General features: G+C 44.2%; 1 protein-coding gene across 2 annotated transcripts; it reads right to left on the bottom strand.

The window, feature by feature from the left end:
* Positions 1–981: 981 nt before the first annotated feature.
* Positions 982–19931, bottom strand: SUPT7L (SPT7 like, STAGA complex subunit gamma). Of its 2 annotated transcripts, none has more exons than XM_075925385.2 (5): positions 19787–19931; positions 18572–19187; positions 8077–8401; positions 6854–7091; positions 982–1799 (listed from the first exon to the last, which is right to left on the bottom strand). In XM_075925385.2, exons 2-5 carry the CDS (start codon positions 18982–18984, stop codon positions 1534–1536), a joined length of 1242 nt encoding a protein of 413 aa, XP_075781500.1. In that variant the 5' UTR covers positions 18985–19187; positions 19787–19931; the 3' UTR covers positions 982–1533. The 2 variants fall into 2 exon arrangements, with proteins under 2 accessions (XP_075781500.1, XP_014425282.1); XM_014569796.3 differs by lacking the exon at positions 19787–19931 and adding an exon at positions 19469–19779.
* Between the last annotated feature and the right edge of the window lie 54 nt (positions 19932–19985).

Here is a 19985-nt window from a genome sequence, read left to right as displayed (position 1 = left end):
CAGGGTGAATTTCCACTGAACAGAAATATACATTTGAAGCATGTAGGCTTGGCTTGTTACTAAGTGTGCATTATGGGGAAAATGTTGTGGAAGGGAAGCAAAATTAAAATTAAAAAGAGAACTCCTACTTGGGCAATCTAAAAAAAGCACTTAAAGCTGAGAGTTAAGAGATTCTTCTAATGTTCCAGAGAGTGGCAGATACACTATTATTTCATCCTTAGCCAGTTAAATATTCTGAAAACACTCAGTGGCCAGGGCTCTTCTTCCCCATTCCACCCAGCAATAATAGTTTTCTTCAGAGGGTCTCAAAGTGCTATGTGGATATTCAGTAAGCCTCATGCCACCACTGGAAGGTAGCTATTACTCTTCTTTTTTTACAAGTGGGGAAACAGAATCAGTGAGGTTGCATCTTACCAAGGATTACTCAACTCCCTGATGAAGCTGAGACTAGAGCACAGATTTCCCATTTCTCAAGTCCTCTATTTAACCAACCTTGCTTTAAATATTTGGATAGTTCTTAAACTACTAGACAATACCTTTAAGATTGAGACATCAGTTTTGAACACTGATGTCCATGAAACCCTATGGTCTCTGAGTCTTATTAGACAGGGAAGAGTTTTATTTGCTTTGTTTCTATTTCTGTACAATGAATGAAATGCAATCAAGAAAAAGAATTAGGGTCATGACTGTTAAATGAACAAACAAAAACACTGTGCCCATAACTTGTTCTTTCAGAAGATTAACGTGCAATTGTAAGGACAAATCTGAGTCTCAGTAAACCTCCCTTGAACCTCCCAATGGGTTACAGGTATAGAGCTGGTATAAACTAGTGTTCTCACTTGACTCATGATCATTCCAGCTTCTATTAAGAGAGACACTCAATGAATTAGATTAAAGGCTCTGAGCTGTACATCAGCTGTGGATTCACGTAATTATTTCCATCAGTCAGCACGCATTTAAAAAAAAAAGACAGACACCAAATCAGAAGCTATTTCAATTTAAGTTGCTCAGTATAGCAGTTCTGAACAAAGCAACTCGGGTTGAAGTTGACACGTACAATTCAACAAAAGAAAAGAAAAAGTGTATTACTAGGGCCAGCTCTAGGTAAAGCTAATTGCTCTTGGCTTCAGTTTCAGAAGCTGTCAGGGTGCAGCCTTGACCTCCCTGGCTCAGTGAGTATACACAGCCACTGTCAACAAGATACCAGCTTCCTTTCTTCCCTCACCTCCCTCCCAGAAATCTAGCGACGCGGCCATATTTGTGGGATTGGTCTCATTTTGAGTTCTACCACAACCTTGGGGCTGGGGATGCAGAGCAGAGCACTGTGGGAAGAGGAGCCACAGGCAGAATGAAGACAGGTGAGTTGATGTACACTGCAGACTGAACCTCATATGGCAATTTCACAGACTGTCCCCCAAAACCCAGGTCAAGCCCTGTTTGTTATAGTCCCTGTGGTACCTAGGGCCCCATTGGCTCATTTCAAATCACTGTCATACATTAGCAGGATTGGAAAGAAAAAAGCCCTCTTCCCTTTCACATCTTCTTCATCTTCTTCTTGCAGCGTTGGTTGAAGACAGGAGAGGATCCCATCAGACTATCAGGGGAATGAGAACCATAGCTGCTCTCCGAGCCATTGGGACTCTGCGGCATCCCTGCTTCACTCATGCCTGACATGGGCTCCTCAAAGACATCGCTGCCCAGGACCCCATGCCCAGCAACATTGCCCTCCTCGTTTTCCTGTGGTTCCATTTTCACCTGAGCCAAGTTCCAGAGAGGAGAGGCATTCACCTCGGCAGCACCTGGAGAGAGAGAATACTCATCAGTCACCAAGAATGCATGGGAACAGATGCATTGGTACAAAGGAGAAAGAGCCAAAGCAAGCAAACCCCCAAGGCTGGGCTCACAAGGTTGGAGATGGAACAGATGTAAGACAAAGCATATAAAAGCAAGTCTTACTTTGATCCCCTTCCACTTAGGGTAGAGGTTGGCTAAGCCTCCACTGCCTCTCACCTGTTTATACTGCAGCCCTCTGTGAAATTTCCAAGGCAGTGTGTCAGTTTTAGAAGGGCCAGGCACCCGCCAAGAGCTTAGCAGCAGCTGGAGCCAAGAGCAGCAGCATCTAGAGCCAAGAGCACCAAGATCTAGCCAAGATGCCAAACCGCTGCATGGAGTCATGACTTGGAGGACACAGCAGTATCACCAGCGGGTGGTGCCCTTATAGCCTCAGCTGGCCCTATAGCACCAGTAGTGCTAACTCCAAGTGGTTTGAGAGGACATGAGAAATAAGGCACTTCTTTCTTCAGTGATGCCCTGAAGGCCACTCAGGCTGTAAAGACAACATCCCATTGAGATACTGCTGTACCCTCCCCAAGTCCTAGCCCCAAGTCCTAGCCCCATGCAGGAACTGGGCATCTTGGTTAGACGCCTGATGCTTGTGGTAGTAGCTAATGTTGCCGTGTTCTTCCTTCCCTGTGAAGGTGCTTCTTTCCCAGATAGCACCTTCAGTCTCAGAACCTTGGGACATCAGACCTCCACAAATGACCAAAGGACGTCCTACCCTCTAGCACTTGACACCCACAGAAACCACCCCTTCCCCTCCACAGAACATGGAGCAGAGACCTTATGATGGAGGAACACTGAGGTAGCTGTGTATAGTTTGTATTAATTTAAAAAAATCTGATAATTCTAGGTAGGTGCCAACGGGGCTAGTCTGTATAGAAAAAAACCAACAAACTAGCCCGTGGGCCCTATGTCATGTTTTTGAGGAGGAAGAAGGGCAGTTGTTAAGGACCCCAGGAGGTCATAAGGAATTTTAAATAACTGATAAAAAAATTGTTAAAACCTTCATTATTATTGGCCATGCTCATTGGCATAGGTGAACACTGTATGGTCTTCTTAAAGTTACCTTCTTCTTTCCAACCCTTCCCTCCTATTGTCTGTTATACTCATTTCTTGCATCTTCTCTTCAGTTACACTGAGTTCAGGTTAGGAAACTGTGACTTCTTAAGTATTCACATAGCACCTAAAACAATGGGGCCCAGAGTTTAATTTGGACTTTTGGGTGCTACCACAATGCACCAAAAAAAAAAAATCCCCCCGCCCCCCAAAAAAATCACGATTTTTTTAGGAGGACTATGAAAGCTGGGTTAAGGCCCACTAAACTTTTGCCCATCTTTCATTTTTATGCTATCTCTTCTAGTTGCGTCCAGAAAAGAATTATCCCTGATTTGACCAGAAACAAAAAAGCATCAAGTTACAATCAAGTCTCTTCTCAGAAGATTGGTTAGGAGATATGAAGCCTTTTATTTCTTGGTCACTTGGTTCAAACTCTATTCAGGTCAATAAGTGATTAAGTCGTCATAATCCGATATCTTTTCAGTGGCCCATATAAAAGGAATTAGTTCAGTACATAATGGCTAAATTTTCCACATCACAAAGGCCAACACTATTACGAAGACAGGCTTTTTTATTCAGATTGATGTGCAACTTTATGGCCTTTTGTGTAAAATTATATCCAAGTTTTTGTTTTCAACACAGTGATGGGTGGATTTTGTTTTGGTTTTGTCCCTAAGAGGTATAATTATAGATTTTGTTATTTCTGCAAATTTATTTTGAAAGAAGACAAAAAAACCCACTAATGCATCTGATACTAATTGGGCCCCTTGTTGAGTCTTAGCATAACAACCAAGGACTGAATGTAGACTGAAACCTTCTCTGGCTCTTCAAATTTGATCCCTAGAGGTCACATGAAAATAACAAAATGCAGATGCAAACTAAGACGCCAGCTTGGAAGATTTCCAAACCTAGTTTGCAAACTCAAGAACCTTACCTGAAGTTTGAATAAGCATCTGAGTGCTGAGCCAAACATTTTACATTTCCCCTATTACTAGCAGTTATAGAAAGAAAATCCTTCCATTAACATCTCAGTGGTGTATAGGTCTAGGAGCTAGACAACCCTGAAGAACTAGTGTCCAGAACCCTCACTGAAAATCCCCATTGTGTTCATTACAAGTGAAGCGAACCTCTTCTCCACCATGAGGGTATATCATCAACATGCTATCCGTCCTAAAGGTATAAGGCAGCGATGGGGAACCTCAGACTCAGGGGCCAGATGCAGCCCTAGGGGCCAGATGCAGCCCCAGGCTTGCCTAGATCCAGCCCCCAAGGCTCAAGCCCCACCCCCAGCACTGGGGAGCCAGTGCTGGCACTCCAGCTCCCTCCGCTGCCCCACCACGTGGCTGGAGCACACAAAATCTACGAGGCTGGGTCCCACTAGGCTCTGCTTTGCGAGGGCAACATGGGGAGCATCTTTCTCCTTCTCAGTTGGAAGCCACATAAGTGAGGGTTTGGGGGTTTTTTGCTTCTCACTTGTGTGCGGCCCCGACTGATGTTTCTGTAGGTCAGTGGCCCCCGACCCAAAAAAAGGTTCCTCACCCCTGGTTTAAGACTATAGCCCCAGTCTAAGCAACAATCAGAGGGTTTCCTTCTTTCACCAATTTCTCTTCACCCTCAAAGGCTTATTCCCTTTAGCTCCCTTTGTCATTGAGTGTTGTCACCAGCAAATAAAACAACTTACCATTTGCACAGGACATTTCATCTTCAAAGCACGTAACAAATTAACATATTAATCCTCACTACCCTCTCATGGCATGACAAGGAAATAGCGTCCCAATGTTTGTCTCTGTTCCCCCTGCTGCACAGAGATGAAGGGATTTGCCCATGCCCACAGCAACGGACATACTCAGAGGCAGGATTAGAACTCAGGAGCTCCCAGAACCTAGTTTTGTCCACTAGCCACTGGAGACTGCTGCCTCACTAATGGACACCTTCTCATTTTGAAGATGCCCATATCCTAATCCCAATAGCTTCCTCTCCCTCCATCTGATGTGATGCACTCAACACTGCCCATCTCCACAGTGAGAATCCTTTAGAGGGATGTGGTTTCCAGCACACAGAGGCCCTTTTGCAGTGAACAGGGATTTTCAGAGAGGAACAGAACACTTGTATTCATAATTAGAAAACATCAATCTGATATCAGAGGAGCACAAGGCATTTAATATACAGCTAGCATGTTAACCTCTGGGTCTCAAGTGGTAGATGCTAATACCAAGCTTTTTCAGATGAATCATTCATAATCCCTCATGGCCCAGGAGTTCACCATTCCCTCCCCCTCAAAATAAGAGCACTTCACACTTCAGGAACATTGCAGAAAACAATAAAAGCTCCCAGCAAAACATCTGAGGGATTTGTATTTTTTAAAACCCAACAGCATTTAAAACACTAGTAGACTTTTATGTCTAGTCTCTCCTTGGTACACACATAACTTGGATTAAGGTTAATAGAAGAGACCCCATCATTTTTAACTGCATTTCTGAGTGAAACACTTATTTCTGCAGGGAATGGCTCAGTTCCCGTGGCTGTATATATGAATCACAACACAAATTCTTTGAGTAAGGGAGTTATTTGGAATTTTCCAGAGAACTCATAGCTGGGGCATGGTGCTGGATTGCTAGCCAGAGACTGAACTTGTATGGAGATACAGAAGAGGTACAAACACAGGCAGTAGTGGTACAAGACTCTCTCACACCACCAACCACTGTGCCTCAATTCTGATCTTGAGCAATGACTTCAAGGAACAAGAAGGGAGTTCTTTTTTCATGGCTGAACAGTCCTCACTGTCATTGCTGAAGCTACTAGTTGTAGAGGGGGTTTGCGATGTGGACACACATCCACAAGAATGGGACAGAGCTGCCAACCATTTCACAAATGATGAAATGGACAGTCAGAAGATGATGACAATCAATTGACTGAGGCCAAATTCAATCCTGGAGGTAAGCTCTGAGTCCCATTAACAATTTTTTACTCAACCAGTTCCCCATTTCCTCATTATCTGGTTCTTGCCCTTATTCCCATAACAAAGAACGTGGACGACAGGTTTTCAATTACATGAAGTTCTGGCCTCCAGTCACGGGCCAGTTTGATGAGTGTATTGAGCAGTGTAAAATGTCACAAGAAACTAACAAAGTAGTAGCTTTCCCAGCAGTCAACTGGCAGAACAAACTGGACAAGCCCAAACAAATCCAGCAACAAACATCCTCAGACAAGCAACAAGCCCCGCGTTTCAAGAGAGACCGTTTCTGTGCTGTTTGTTTCAGGAAGCGGTGATCTTCTGGAACCTACTCAGAACCAGAAAATCAACTGGATTCTTTTTGTAATTGTTTATTCATTAGGAATAAGAATAAAAAGCAGTGGGTTACGGTTTTTGCTTCATATGTAAAAGGAAAGTCTGTTGGCTCTCCTCTTATAAACATTTCACAAGTGTTCAGAAGTATTTTCCCTTTGTTACACTGGCCTGGAAGAAGGTTACCTTTATTCAAACATATACTACCATAATACTGAGCTAGTAGCAGCAAACACTTGAGTAATATTATTGTAAGTTTCAGTGCTTGAACCATTACTGTAAGATATAAAACACCATAAGGGCTTACACCCTTTCAGTGACTGCAGCCATTGCTGTAAACTATTTTCTACTGTATTCTTTTGATGCTGGCACAATGGCTGCTATTATTAGAGTAACATTAGTGTAAACTCTGCATCTTGCAGTATTACTGCAGAATACTCCCATCCGTTTGTAGCCAATCCATCCCCAGCACTTCATTAACTGCATTTCATTTTCCTCCATTTTGTATCTTGTGTTTGTGCAAGATTATAACCCAACCTTATTGCAGCTAGTTAATTTCAAATAGAACCCTCCTCCCACATGACCAAAGCCAACCCGCATCAGCTGTGGCATTGCTAATGAGGCCATTTGGAAAAGCTGAGGGAGTGTTTACAACAGCAGGCTGCCCCTTACCTGAAGCCTGTGGGGATGCCTCTACTTCCAGATTGGCAGAAAAACGCTCACTCTGAGCTCCAAGGACACCCACAGGCAAAGACTGGTCGCCAGATGCCAGATCTCCCTCCAGCTCTTCGCTTATGGGGAAGGTGATATCGCTGACTGGCTCCTCCTTGATCTTCACGGGTTTGGTGTCTTCTGCTGCCTTTTCGGGGTTGACAATCTTCTCATATTCTTCTGAGAGCTGTTTGCTAACCTGCCAGTGATCATTGGAGACAACAAGGCTGGATTTTTCAGACAAAGCAGAACAGGCAACTGTGTTGCGGAGTTCCTTCTCCTCAACAGATTACTGGCCTCTAATGAAATAAAATGGGCACTCCACTGCAGATAAATTATATAAATTAGGGCTGTTAAAAAATAGTGTAATAGGGTAACTGTGTTACCTTCCTTCTCTCCTTCATTGGGCTGACTCATTCTTCTGGACAGACACACAATTTCCTTAGAGGCAGGGCAAACTGCTACCACAGTTCTCTTAGCTTCTTGCCAGCCCACCCATGATGGTTACTATCTTCTGGTTGTTTTATCTTAAACCCTCCCTGATTCCCCTCCCTCCCCAAATAAGCGCTCTAGTTGAAAATTAACTCACTGAGCCAGACAGTTCTCTATACAGTAATTCCTCATTTAACACTATAGATATGTTTCAGAAAATGATCATGTTAAGTGAAAACGTGTTATGAGGAGTCAATTGTCCCATTGAAAATAATGGAAAAGGTGGGGGTTGCGTTTCAAGCGGTGGTGTCTGTTGAGACCGGGACATAAGGTTGGGGGGAAAAGGGGACTGGGTTACAGCAGGGAGGGGAGGTGTTTAGCTCTGGGTAAGGGAAGGGGAGGAGAGGGGATGGGGATGGGTTGGGAGTTATGGCCCTGTGATGGGTCTGCCAGGACCCGCACTGCGCCCGGCGAGGGGAAGGGTCTCTGGGGAACGGTGCAGCGAGCGACAAACCCTCCGCCACTTTACAGGGAGGCAGGGGAAGCCCCGCACAGCTGCCAGCAATGGGCCAGTGGGGGAAATCGTGTTATTCCAGGGACAGTTATGTAATTCAAAAAAATTCCCTAAAAAAAACCCGTGCTATCGCAAAAACATGTTAAACAGGCCTGTGTTAAATGAGGAATTACTGTACAGCAACAAAAGATTGCACTAAGAGTGCATTAAGCAGCATTTTTGACATCTTAAACCTCACCTGCAGCATGTAGCTGTGATAATCCTTAATGCGATGCTGCCAGAACTTCTGCAGGGAGAGCACACTGCCAATGCCCACTTCATGGAACACCTGTTCCATCACATCCGGGAAAGGCGTCTGCCCAAGTCGAGCTTCTCGGTCCACAGCAAAGCGCAGCAACTTGGTAAACTTCAAGCAGTACTCATGAGCAATGTCTGTCAAGGTCTCCAGGACACTCTCATTGGCACATTCGAACCCCGCATGCGCCAAGATGGTGGCCATGGACTGGTAGAGAAGCTGCCGGCAGGAGGTCCAACTCAGCTCAGTTACTGGTTCCCCTTTCCCTCTAAAAGAAGAGAGGACAACATGAACAGGCCTTCACCCACCTCAGGAAAATAGGAAACAGGGAAAAAAGATTGACTGTTAAAGGGTTTGTACCATTATCATCAGAAGTGAGTGGAAAAGGAAAAGCAGATGGGTCCTTCATGGCATCTCTGTTGTGTATGGAGGAGACCTAGAAGGTTTCTGGCTGCTTCCCTCCGCCCTCCCCCTTACAAACATCAGGAATGTCAAATCTCATCTTTCTTTATTATATTGGAAAACTCTTTGGGTGACTCAAATGCAGACTGAGCTTTCTCATCCCTTAATTAAACCAAGAACTTCTCTCCCAGAGGTCTGATTTAAACAGGTGTTTAATACACACAAAAGGAGTTTTAACAACCTACATGCAAATCTCTTCCCCCTCAGTTAATCAGATTTTACTTCTTTGTTAGCTCTCGAATGTCACAGACCTATTAGTTCTCTAGTCATCCACAAAGGCTTCCAAAGCAGACAAGATGTATGTTTGTAATGTGAAAAACAAGCATACCCAATTTTTCCAGGCCACCTCTAAGCAATGCACTAGGTGATACAGCCAGAGGTGGCAGGCTTGCAGAAATTTTGGTGGTGCAGGCTCTGGGCATTCTGTGCACCACCTTCCCATTCAAATTCCCTCCCCTGTCTCAGGCTTCAGGAGGGAATTTGGGTGGAGGAGGGGAGTCCAGGCTCTGGGAAGGATTTTGGGTACTGGATGCAGGCTCTGGAATAGGACAGGGGATTGCAGTGCAGGAGGGGGTTCAAGTTCTGGGAGAGAGTCTGGGTGCAGGAGTGAGCTGTCAAGGTCTGAGAGGGATGTGGGTGTGGGAAGGTCTGAGGTGCAGGCTCAGGGACGGAGTGTGGGAGCTGGGTGCAAGCTCTGGGCTGGGGCAGGGAGTGGGGGTGTAGGAGGGAGTAGGAGTGATGGAGGGGGTGGAGGTACAGGCTCTGGGAGGGAGTTTGGGGGCAAGAGGGGGTACAGGGGAAGGGGAATCTGGCTCAGGGAAGGAGTGGGGTATGCAAGAAGGGACAGAGGGTGGGGGGATGCAACACTTACCTGGGGCTCCCAAGCAGAGGGATTCTTCCTGGCTGCAAGGATACTCAGGTGGGGGCAGTGCACAGAGACACCCCACCCCCCAATGGGACCGGAGGAATGTGCCAGCAGTGGCACAGAGGTAGTGGCAAGAAGCCGCTCAAGCCCTGCTACACTGCTGGAAGTGGCAGAGAGGGGCCCTGGGCTATTTTAAATCACCTGCGAGCAGCAAGCAGAGCTGGGGAACACACAGAGGGGAACAGGCTGGGGAACACACGGGGGGAAGAGGAGGGTAGCACACAGCAGTGGCAAGCAGGGCCAGGAAAGAGACCCAGCCCTAAACTTTGGTTGAGCAGGGTCCCTGGACCAGGAATACTCCTGGTACCCAGGCATCACAGGCCCATAAAACTCACCACCTACTATGGCTATAAAAGAAGCAGGAAGAGAGAGACAATACAATTTGCAATGTACAACAAAGCATGCTGGAAGATCCAGAGAAAGGCTCTGTCTTACAGCAGGGATTGACAGCCTGGGCATTGTGACCACCCAGGGTCCTAGGTATAGCAAGATGGGAAGCAAAGAGTATGGGGTGGTCTCAGTATGGGAGGGGCTAAGAACCACTGGCTTATAACACACTATTCTCACAATGAGTAGGTGATAATTGTTTTTAACTGAAGCAGGTTAGCATTTGACAGTTTCACAGGGGGGAAAGAAAGCTTTGAGGAATTTGAAAGACAAAAGAGCATGGGACTGGTCCATCAGACTTCAGAATTCATAGCTTCTGCTCACCTGGCATGGTTTTTGTTTGCTTTTTAATACTTCACTCAGCTCCAATGTTTAAACTAAACCAGACAATTTCATTCTCAGTTTCTTTTTCTGATCTCCTTACACGCCCACTTTCTAAATTTGACACTTCCTTTACTGGAAAAACTTAAACAATGAATAGTCTAGTAGCACTTTAAAGACTAACAAAACATGTAGCTGGTATCATGAGCTTTCGTGGGCACAAGAAGTGGGTTGTGCCCACGAAAGCTCCTGGTCCCATCTACATATTTTGTTAGTCTTTAAGGTGCTACTAGACCAGTGGTCCCCAACCTTTTTGTGGCCAATAGCACATTCATGTTTTCAGAAGTGTGTGGCGGGCACTAGCAATTTTTCAAGGGGCGCCGGGCAGGGCTGCCGGGCTGGGCATGCACCATGCTCCCAGGGCCCAAGAATGGCTCGGGACGGCCCTGGTCATTAGACGAGCGCACATAAATGCCCCAGAGGGTTCCATGGCACCCACGGGCACCGCGTTGGGGACCACAGTACTAGACTATTTGTTGTTTTTTAAGTTTTTCCTGTTACACACTAACTCGTCTACCCCTCTGAAACTTCCTTTACAGTCACACTACCCAGTGTTTCCTATAACTCACCACTGGTTGATACTTTACAACTACCGTCTGATAACCGCCTAGCGGGCTATGTAAGAGGTTGGCCTCACTGCAATGCCTAGCGCTTAGGTATCTACACCACAGAACATGCATCACAACTGGCATCTTCTAGTCTCAGAAAAAATGCATGGACCACAAGCTTCAGCTCCCCCGATCCTTAAAGAGGGCCCTGCCAAAAAGGACTGAGTCATAATAGCAAAGAGTATGTGTAGGTCAGGAAGTGAGAGGGAAGCTTGCACAATTGCTACCAGTACTAAAACCCTTCTGGGATACTTAGCGGGCTCCATTTGCCAGACTCTCAATATCTTTTGCTAGTATGAAATGCATTTACATTTTTAAAAAGATAAAGAAAAAAATTAACAATGTAAGTCTCAGATCAGAGTATTACCTGGGGGAATAAGAAAAGCTGTGTAGACCTCAGTTCATTAATTCCCCCTACTTATTACACTCTGAAGTGACTCTTCTCAATTGTTATTTATGTCTCCTGTCTTCGAATGGAGAAAGCAGGTGCTCTACTACGCCAATTGAAAAATAATCTAGTTTTTCTATAAGCCCAAGCATCAGCCATACTGCTCTATCCCCTTTTTGTATTGCTGTCCTCTTAAATAACTCCCAGAGAGCTCTATACTTCTTACAACATCAGCACAAGAGGGGACAGGGGCCTAGTTCTCCACTTTCTTCCATTGTGGAAAAAAACAGTGGTAGAGCCAGGGACTGGTCTTTTTTTTTCTTTCTGTTTTTTAAGGTGAGTAGATGGGCATGATTAAGTGTAGCTAGTAGCTGTCAAATGAGGCACTTTGCAAGCTTCAACTTATACACTCGAGACATAATTCAGTTAGCCAATTTAGGATATATCCCCACCTACAGCTACTGTTTAACAATGCATGGCAACATTCAGCAGCAAAGAAGAACACTATATCTATTTGAAATTTCAGGAAAAGAATCTAATTACCCAATTAGAATGTGGCCAAGACACTGAGGTCAAAGGAATATAGTCAATGTAAAATCTAATCCATTTAGAGAGCAAAAGAAGGACAGTTTCCAGGTACTGTCCCTCTCTTTGTGTCTCCATCTCAATTTATATGTAGTTTCATAAATACGGTTTCCTGGTTGTTTTTTGTTTTGAAAGGTTTGAAGGAACAACAGGAGGTGATGAATGAATTAGTTATACAGGGCAAATAGCGAAACTTCCTATAGCCAAAGTGCTGTCAAACACCCAGTATAAACAGACTGGAGGGCGTAGGGGGAGAAAAAATTCCCCCACTCACCTCCTTTGAGTTATAGTCACATTTGCCAGTGTTTGTATCAACAGGAAAACATTTTCAGGCAGAAGGGTGAATTTTAAGTTGAATGTGTCCCTGTAGCAACAAACATTTGCAAAAAAGGCCATTAGATTTTTTTTTTCATTTTTTAAATGATCATAACTAGTAAGAACCTTGGCTTTACATCTCATTCAAAGTTTGGCATCTCCAGAAACACAGCACTCCTAAACACTTACCACTACAGACTTTAACAGCAGAATGTCACTTCCTACAGCTTCTAATGCTTTCCATGAAGCATCCAGCTATCAACCAAATCTGAGCCTGCTTTTCACCTAATCAGTGTCCCAGACATGCTTGTGTGTAATTTGGAGGCTTAGAATGTGAATAGCTCTGCAGAAAAGGATCTAAACTATTTTCAGTATCACAAGTACCAGAGTCGTTAACTCGAGTCCCACAACCTGAACTCGAGTTCGACTTAAGCCGCCTAGGTGACTCGACTTGAGACTCGACTCAGGTTCATTGTTTGTGACTTGAGACTTGCTAATTTTGTTAAATTGACTTGGTGGAAAAATTGTCAGAAAATGCTGATATTGATGGCTTGTACAAAAGTGACTTGACATTTTTTAAATTAAGACTTGAGACTCGACTTGGGACTTGACTCGAAAGTGACTTTAGGGACTCGAGACTCGACTTGAGACTTGAACTGTAGTGACTTGAGACTCGACTTAGACTTGACAATGACAACTTGAAGACAACACTGACAATTACTATGAGCTACTGGCACACAATAATAGATCCTCACTTGCATCACAAGTCTAAATAAAGATCTACAAACACTTCTACATTTTTATGGGAGACAATATGAAGGAAAAAACATCTACCCAAGAATATATAAACTGAAATGTTGGTTTCTCCCCACTCCCATCAATGGGCCTGTAATGTACAGAATATCAGTTCAGAGCCAACTGACAGATCTGATCAATCAAAATTAGCCTTCAGAGTTAATGAGGTTGCCAATCTTATAAAATGGCACTGTTTTACCCACAAAAGCTTATGCCCTATTAGACTCTAAGGTTCCAAAGGACTCCTTGTTGTTTTTGCAGGTATAGACTAACATGGCTACCCCTCTGAGACATTTTCTGTAGCAGTCTCTTAACATGACTGCATGCCCCCATATGAAGCAATCAAAAAGTGTTCTTGTGTCCAAGCTCCTTTCTAGGAAGGCCATTTCCTTTAAAGGAAGGAAAATCTTGCGGGCCATTGCCTGGTTAACTAACATGTTAAACAGAAGGAAATTGGACCAATTCAATGTGGGAAATAAGAACTGAGGTTCACTCAAGTAAAATAATGAAAAGCAGCCATAATCTGTTGATGGTGAGCAGTGAACTAGCAGCAGATCTCGGAAAAGAAAAGATTGCTTTCTCATGAACACTTCAATTGTATTACATTGCTGAGCGGATTTCTACTAAATGAGGTACAAAAATTCCCATTACATGCAGAAGGGCAAAGGATGATACTGGAAAAACAAGGCTAAATTAAAGCATCTGGAGTGATGGTTCTTAGCCAGGGGAACACACATACCCTTGGGGGTACTCAGAGTAGGGCTGTTAACAAAATATTATCGGTTACATCACTATTCGATGTTCCCTGGGGGAACTCCCAGAGATCCCCTTGCCACCCTGTGCTGCTGCTTCTTATATAAAAGCAGAATTGGGGGTGGCAGATGGGAGCCAGTCTGTGAAGAGAGCAGTTTTAAAAACCGGCTCCCCACGCAGACTGGCTCCTACCTGACGTTGCCTCTGATACAGAGGCAGCAGCAACTGGTGGCAGCAGCCCCTGTCCATGTGGGGGGCCCAAGCTTCCTGTGGACAGCAGCTGCCCCAGCACCCCATGGAGCAGCCTCTGTCCCCGGTGAGCCTGAGTCTGCCAGGAATAGAGGTTGCTACGCAGCAGCAGCCCCTGTCTGCACAGAGGCTGTGCCAGCATCACAGCTTAAAAGCCAGCTCCCCACACTAGTGCCTCTGATCGGCTCCTGCTTGTTCCCCTCCCAGCACTGGTGCCTCTGATAAAGAGGCAGCAGCGCAGGGGGGCAAGTGGCTCACGTGAGCCAAAACACACAGGCAGCTGGCTTCCCACGTGTATTGGCTCCCGTTTGCCCCCCTCACCCTATCAGAGGTAGCAACATGGGGGGAGGGAGGGAAGTTGGGACAGGCGGCTCCATGGATCCGGTGTTCATGGGGAGCCAGCTTAAAAGCTGGCTCCTGCTCCTCCCCCTCCCTGTTTCAGAGGCAGCAAGGGCTGGGGCAGAGTAGGCATAATTAGTACGATTAACCGATAAACACAGGCTTCTTGGTTAATCGTGTACTCGATTGCATGTTGACATCCCTAACTCAGAGGTCTTCCTGGGGCATATCAACTCATCTAGACATTTGCCTCATTTTACAACAGGCTACATAAAAAGCACTAGCATGATCAGTACAAACTAAAAATGTCATACAGACAATGACTTGTTTATATTGTTTTATACACTATATGCTGAATGACATGTTTATACTGCTCTGTATACTATAAACTGAAATGTGAATACAATATTTATATTCCAATTTATTTATTTTATAATAATACGGTTAAAAATGGGACTATATGATATTTTCAGTACTAGCATGCTGTGACACTTTTGTATTTTTGTGTCTGATTTTATAAGCAAGTAATTTTAAGAGAGGTGAAACTTGGAGGTACAGAAAATCAGTCAGGCTCCTGAAAAGGGTATGGTGTCTGGAAAGATTGAGAGTCACTGTGCTGAAGAACACAATGATTACAGTAAGGAAAGCTTTGCTGGGGAAGAGATCTCTTTTCCCTTTCTGAATACACCTCTTTTTAAGTGTCACTCCACTGTCTTGCAGCTGCACACACCTGGCTGTCTAGGGATAGCCTGCAGCTGGCATAATTAGTGCTCGTATCACCCGTAAAAACTGGCTACTTCCCAGCTGGATTATACCTGGAAACTGGCAGGGATTTGGGGATAAAATGCAGTACAATCCAGAGAAAGATTCTGCCTCCCCCAATTTATCCTGAACCTCAGCACATTCTCCCCATGCAAGTTGCCAACCCACTGAAAAAAAAGTCAATTCCTAACCATTGATGGGTACTTTCTATCTGTTGCTACTCCTCAATTCTCCTGAGCAGTGGGAAGCCTGAACCAGAAGTACACTTCCATAGCAGTCAGGGAGGCAACAGAGTCAGAGAAAATAGCAATGGAGGCCAGCTAAGAAACCAGCCAGACAATTGAGAAGAAAGCATCTGAGATGCTTTGGGGGGGGAGTAGGGCAGGGGGAGGAAAGAGAGAGAGTAAATTCTGTCTCTCTTGAAGTTGGTTCCATAGCAGTTGGAGGCAGAGAGATAACTAGCAGTCATGTTATTACAGAAGTGTCCAGCTCAGACAGTAATTACTGTGCATTAAACTTTCAATGCTGAGAACTTAGCCCTCTCTTTTCAGTTCCTACACCAATGAAAATCTGCTAGGCTTTCTTTCTGTAAGTATACATGCACTTCTTTTCCCCTGGAATGAGAGTTATTACAGTGGATAAAAGAACTAGAATAGTTCAGTCATCCAATTAGTCTGATACTATGTCTCTGGCAGGGAAACACAATGGATGTTTCAGAAGAAATCATAAAAGCCAACTATATCACAAGGAGGAAATTCTTCCCTATATCTGTTTATTATCTTACTTACGCATTGAAGAACAAGGGCTGGAAACCCTTGTACTTTTATTCTAACTAGTATAACTGCTGCTGCTATTCTTATGCACATAAAATGTCCACACAACACAGCGATTTTATCTGTTCTATACTAAAACAGAATAAAAGCATACAATACATAGACCTACAACTTCCTGTCTTATGACAGTTAAAACTGTGAGGCACATAATTAAACCATGTTTTGCATTAAATTCCAAATTTACCACAGCTAATTAAAAACTCCCTCTTTATAACTGACAAAACCCATCACTCCCAAGTTGCACTGCACCAATTTTTCACAATTCTGTCCTTAAGCTTTCTTAGGTGGCTAAATATTATTTTGTTTCCCTAGAACATTCTCTGTTACTGTAGAAGACAAGGAGAGGGTTGAGATTCTGTTTTTATCAATAACTATATTAATTACTCTTTCCCGCTAACATGAAAGGGATTTCTAACATTTGTTTAAACCAAAGTGAAATCTGATTAAAAAAACCAATTCAAACCTTTACAATGAAAAGCTTTTTCTTCTTGGGTTGAGCTAACAAGTTTAGAGGGAATGAGTAATTAATATAGTTACTGAATTAGCTATGAACTGCACACAAAGTTAAACAAGAGCCAAGTAAGTCTCTCATGGTTTCTCATTTTAGGTAAGTAAGGAGCTCTGAGAAAGGAAGGCAGTGTGTCAAATGAATTAATTGCATCTAGTGGTTAAATTACATGACACAGAGTAATGATCTAGGCTCTGTGACATAGCTTGGAGCATGAATTTTTGAGGGACCTCGAACAAGCTACTTCATCCATATGCCTCTCTTCCCCACTTATAAGAAAAGGGATAATGTCCCTTTTGCAAGAGCACTGCAAGACCTGATTCACTGATATTTAAAAACTACCGTGAGGTCAAAATATATAAGGCACCATACTGACGTACACATTACTATTTACTACAATTTAAACTTGGTGATATAAATAAGTAACTATTTTCTAGTGCAGTTGGCTTTCCCAATTTTATCTTTATATAGACAATCTTTTCTTCTTTACAAGCGGATTTTTAAGTGATTATTGAAACAATGCCTTACCATGGCGTTAGAGTGCCACTGCATTACTATAACTGGGATTTCCCAAATCACTGGCATTTAAAAACTTGTTTTGTGTTGAACAAAAGATTTTTTTTTATTTTCAAATAAAAAGCCAAGCAAAATATTTGGTTTCAAACAAATCAAAATACAGTGAAAGCTTTGTTACCTGGCACTCATGGGGAATAGGGGTAGCTGATTAACTGAATATGTCTGGTAACAAAACTTAGTGCTCTGCCCCCCTCACTGCAGTAGGCTGATGAGGAAGGAGATGTCTGCCAACTGTTAGAAGGCCTGCAAGGGCTGGCTGGACAGGCGGGAGTCAGGTGCATGTACCTGAAGATGAGGTGGCATTGTGGCTAGGGGCAATACCAGTTAAAGTGTTCTGGTTAACAGAATGCCAAGTAACAAAGCTTTAACTGTAATTTGTTTTGATTTAGACTATTTTAAATATTTGACTTCATTTAATCTGAAACAATTACAACTGACAAAATATTGTCCTGAAGGTGTCAAAATAAAACATTTTGATTTTTCATTTTTGTGTATTTAACTGGGTTTTAAGCGAAACAGTTTGGCAAAATGGATACAAATTGGCAAAACATTTTTTTGTTGCCAAATTGGCATTTCTCACTTTAAAATTTTTTGGCTGAAACATGATGCACAGCTCACCTTTTAAGTGAGTCAAAGTAAAATTCTTAGCCATCTGTGATTATTCAAGATCCTACAGCAGAAATAGGAAGGATGGTTAACCCGTAGGGTCACATTCTGTTGTCATAAATTCCCCGTTTCAGCTGAATTTATTTTTTCTCCTTCAACATGTATGTAGTGGCTCTCTTATTCTACTTAAAAGCATATTGCATTATAATGGTGGGAGCGTGAGCTCGGAAAACAAAACAATACAGTCTGTAAAGCACGTTGGCATCCTGTAAATTAAAAGAACTTTCTCTTGTTAATTTAGTGCTGGCAAAATACCGATTGCTGTTAGAAGACTCCAGAGACTGGACCCATATTATTTACCCAAACAGGTGGAGCAGAGGTAGAAGCAATGCAAGTTTCCTACAAACTATCCCTCTAGCCTTCTGTTGGAAAAGCGAGTTTTAGGGAGAAGGGAATTCAGTGTCCATACCCATACAATTCTTGACCTTTCTGTTGAGATTATCAAGAACAATCTCACCCCACTGAATAGCCCAATGCTCACCTGTAGGCTTATAGACTTTCAGTCATTATGAACCCAAACTGGATTTGAATTAGCAACTGGATTTAAAATAGGGAATGTAAAGATGAAAGACCATCTCCAATGACAATCATAATTTGAACTTCTTCAGCTCCTTCCACCAGATGTCAAAACTATTTACAAACACTAAGCCTCAACAAACACTGAGATACAAATCAAAATTGCTAACCATATTGTACAGACAGGAAATGAATACACAGGCAAGAGTAGAAGTCAGGATTTCTGATTCTAATCTCCTTCTCTAATCACCCTATCTTAGACTCCCTCCTTGTGTAATGATCCTCTAAGGCAGCCATTCCCCAAAAGGGATGCATCTGACTGACTCTGTACATATAAAGATGCCTGACTTTGTTGTAGCAGAGACTTAAACAAAAGTGACACCAACACACCTATAAAAGTCGCTCTCTGGGTCACTGTGCCTTAGCTGAAATGGCATCTTGGGGGTTTTGCTATCCAGTGGAAGTAGGTCATCAGGGAGGGGTGGGGAGGCAGGACAGGATGGTAGAGGCTCACTCTCGTCCATCTTTATGCCTTCCACTTGCTGCTGGTTCTGGGCCTGAGCCAATGCAATGAGGCCACGGAGCCGTCTGTTGTGCTGGATAAGCTGAATGGTGTGAATGGTGAGACTACATGGCTCTGATGGGACGTCCAGCATGGTCGGTGGCCTGGGCTTGTTTGCAGAAGGCTGATGTAATGGAGGATCTTGGACTTCCACAGTGCGAAACTCACGCTGTAGCAAATCAAAGGAGCTACGGTTGGCTTGACTGGCTGAAACGGGAATCTCACCCCAATATCGCATCATGCTGACACAAATAAGATAAAGTAGCTAAAGTAACATAGGAGGGCTTTTGAGAAGACGGTGGGCTTTTGATAGATGAAAACAGGAGTTATGACACTCTGAGCACCTTCACAGTTAACAACACCAAATAATTCTCATTCAAGGGCATGCTGAGAAGTATGATCTTCAAAACACTGGCAAGTTGTTCTTAAGTGATGCTGTTTTCCCTAGAGAAAAAGAAAGCCAGAAGGTCATTTCACATTTATAAAATAAACGTTACTTCTCCCTAATCCAGAAAAAAAAAAGAATTCACAGGAAAAGAACAGGCAACAAAATCAGCCTTGTATGGGGAAAATTCCAGCAGTTTGAAGTCGAAGGGGTCCCAAATCCACTGTGTGTTTGGAATTACTCCTGAGAGGGTTCAGTGATCAGTCTTCTGAGCACTGCAGGAGGATCTTCCTCTGGTGAATGACAGCAGCAAGAACTCACAACAGATACGAGTTCTTACCGTGCGTTCCTTCACTCCCACACTCACTCCCCGGAATTGGATGTAGAACACCCGCAGGAGCTGGAATCCACCCTGGGTGCGGGGCACAAAGCAGCATCCCCAGCAGCGCCTGGCACTCGGGGCTCTCGGGCAGGTTGTCGGGGGGGGGGGGGGGGGAAGCAATAGCGCCAAAACAGACACCGCTGCAAGGGGTGGGGGGGAGCAGCTGCCTCTGACCAACCCCTCTCCCCGCACTCGGGCAGCGCCGGTGGGGCAGGCTGAGCCCTGCGACGGGCACAGGGGTAGGGGATCCCGGCCCGCAGCCCCCGCTGCGGATACCTCGCAACCGGCTAATTCCGATCGCCCCGGCGCCGGTGACCTCTGACCCGGATGCAATAATTGTTCCTATAGCGGAAATGGTCCCCTGGAGTCCCGTGCGGTCTAGCTGGTGGACTGTTCGCCGTGTCCCCCTTCGGTTCCGGGTCAGGGAGATGCGGCCGGAACCCCAGCTGCCGAGCAGCAGGTTTCCCGGGGAGTC

The sequence above is a fragment of the Pelodiscus sinensis genome, chromosome 3, assembly GCF_052426305.1.
Source record: "Pelodiscus sinensis isolate ZL-2025 chromosome 3, ASM5242630v1, whole genome shotgun sequence".
In the NCBI taxonomy this organism is placed as follows: Eukaryota; Metazoa; Chordata; order Testudines; family Trionychidae; genus Pelodiscus; species Pelodiscus sinensis.
This window is presented reverse-complemented; position numbering and strand designations above follow the sequence as displayed.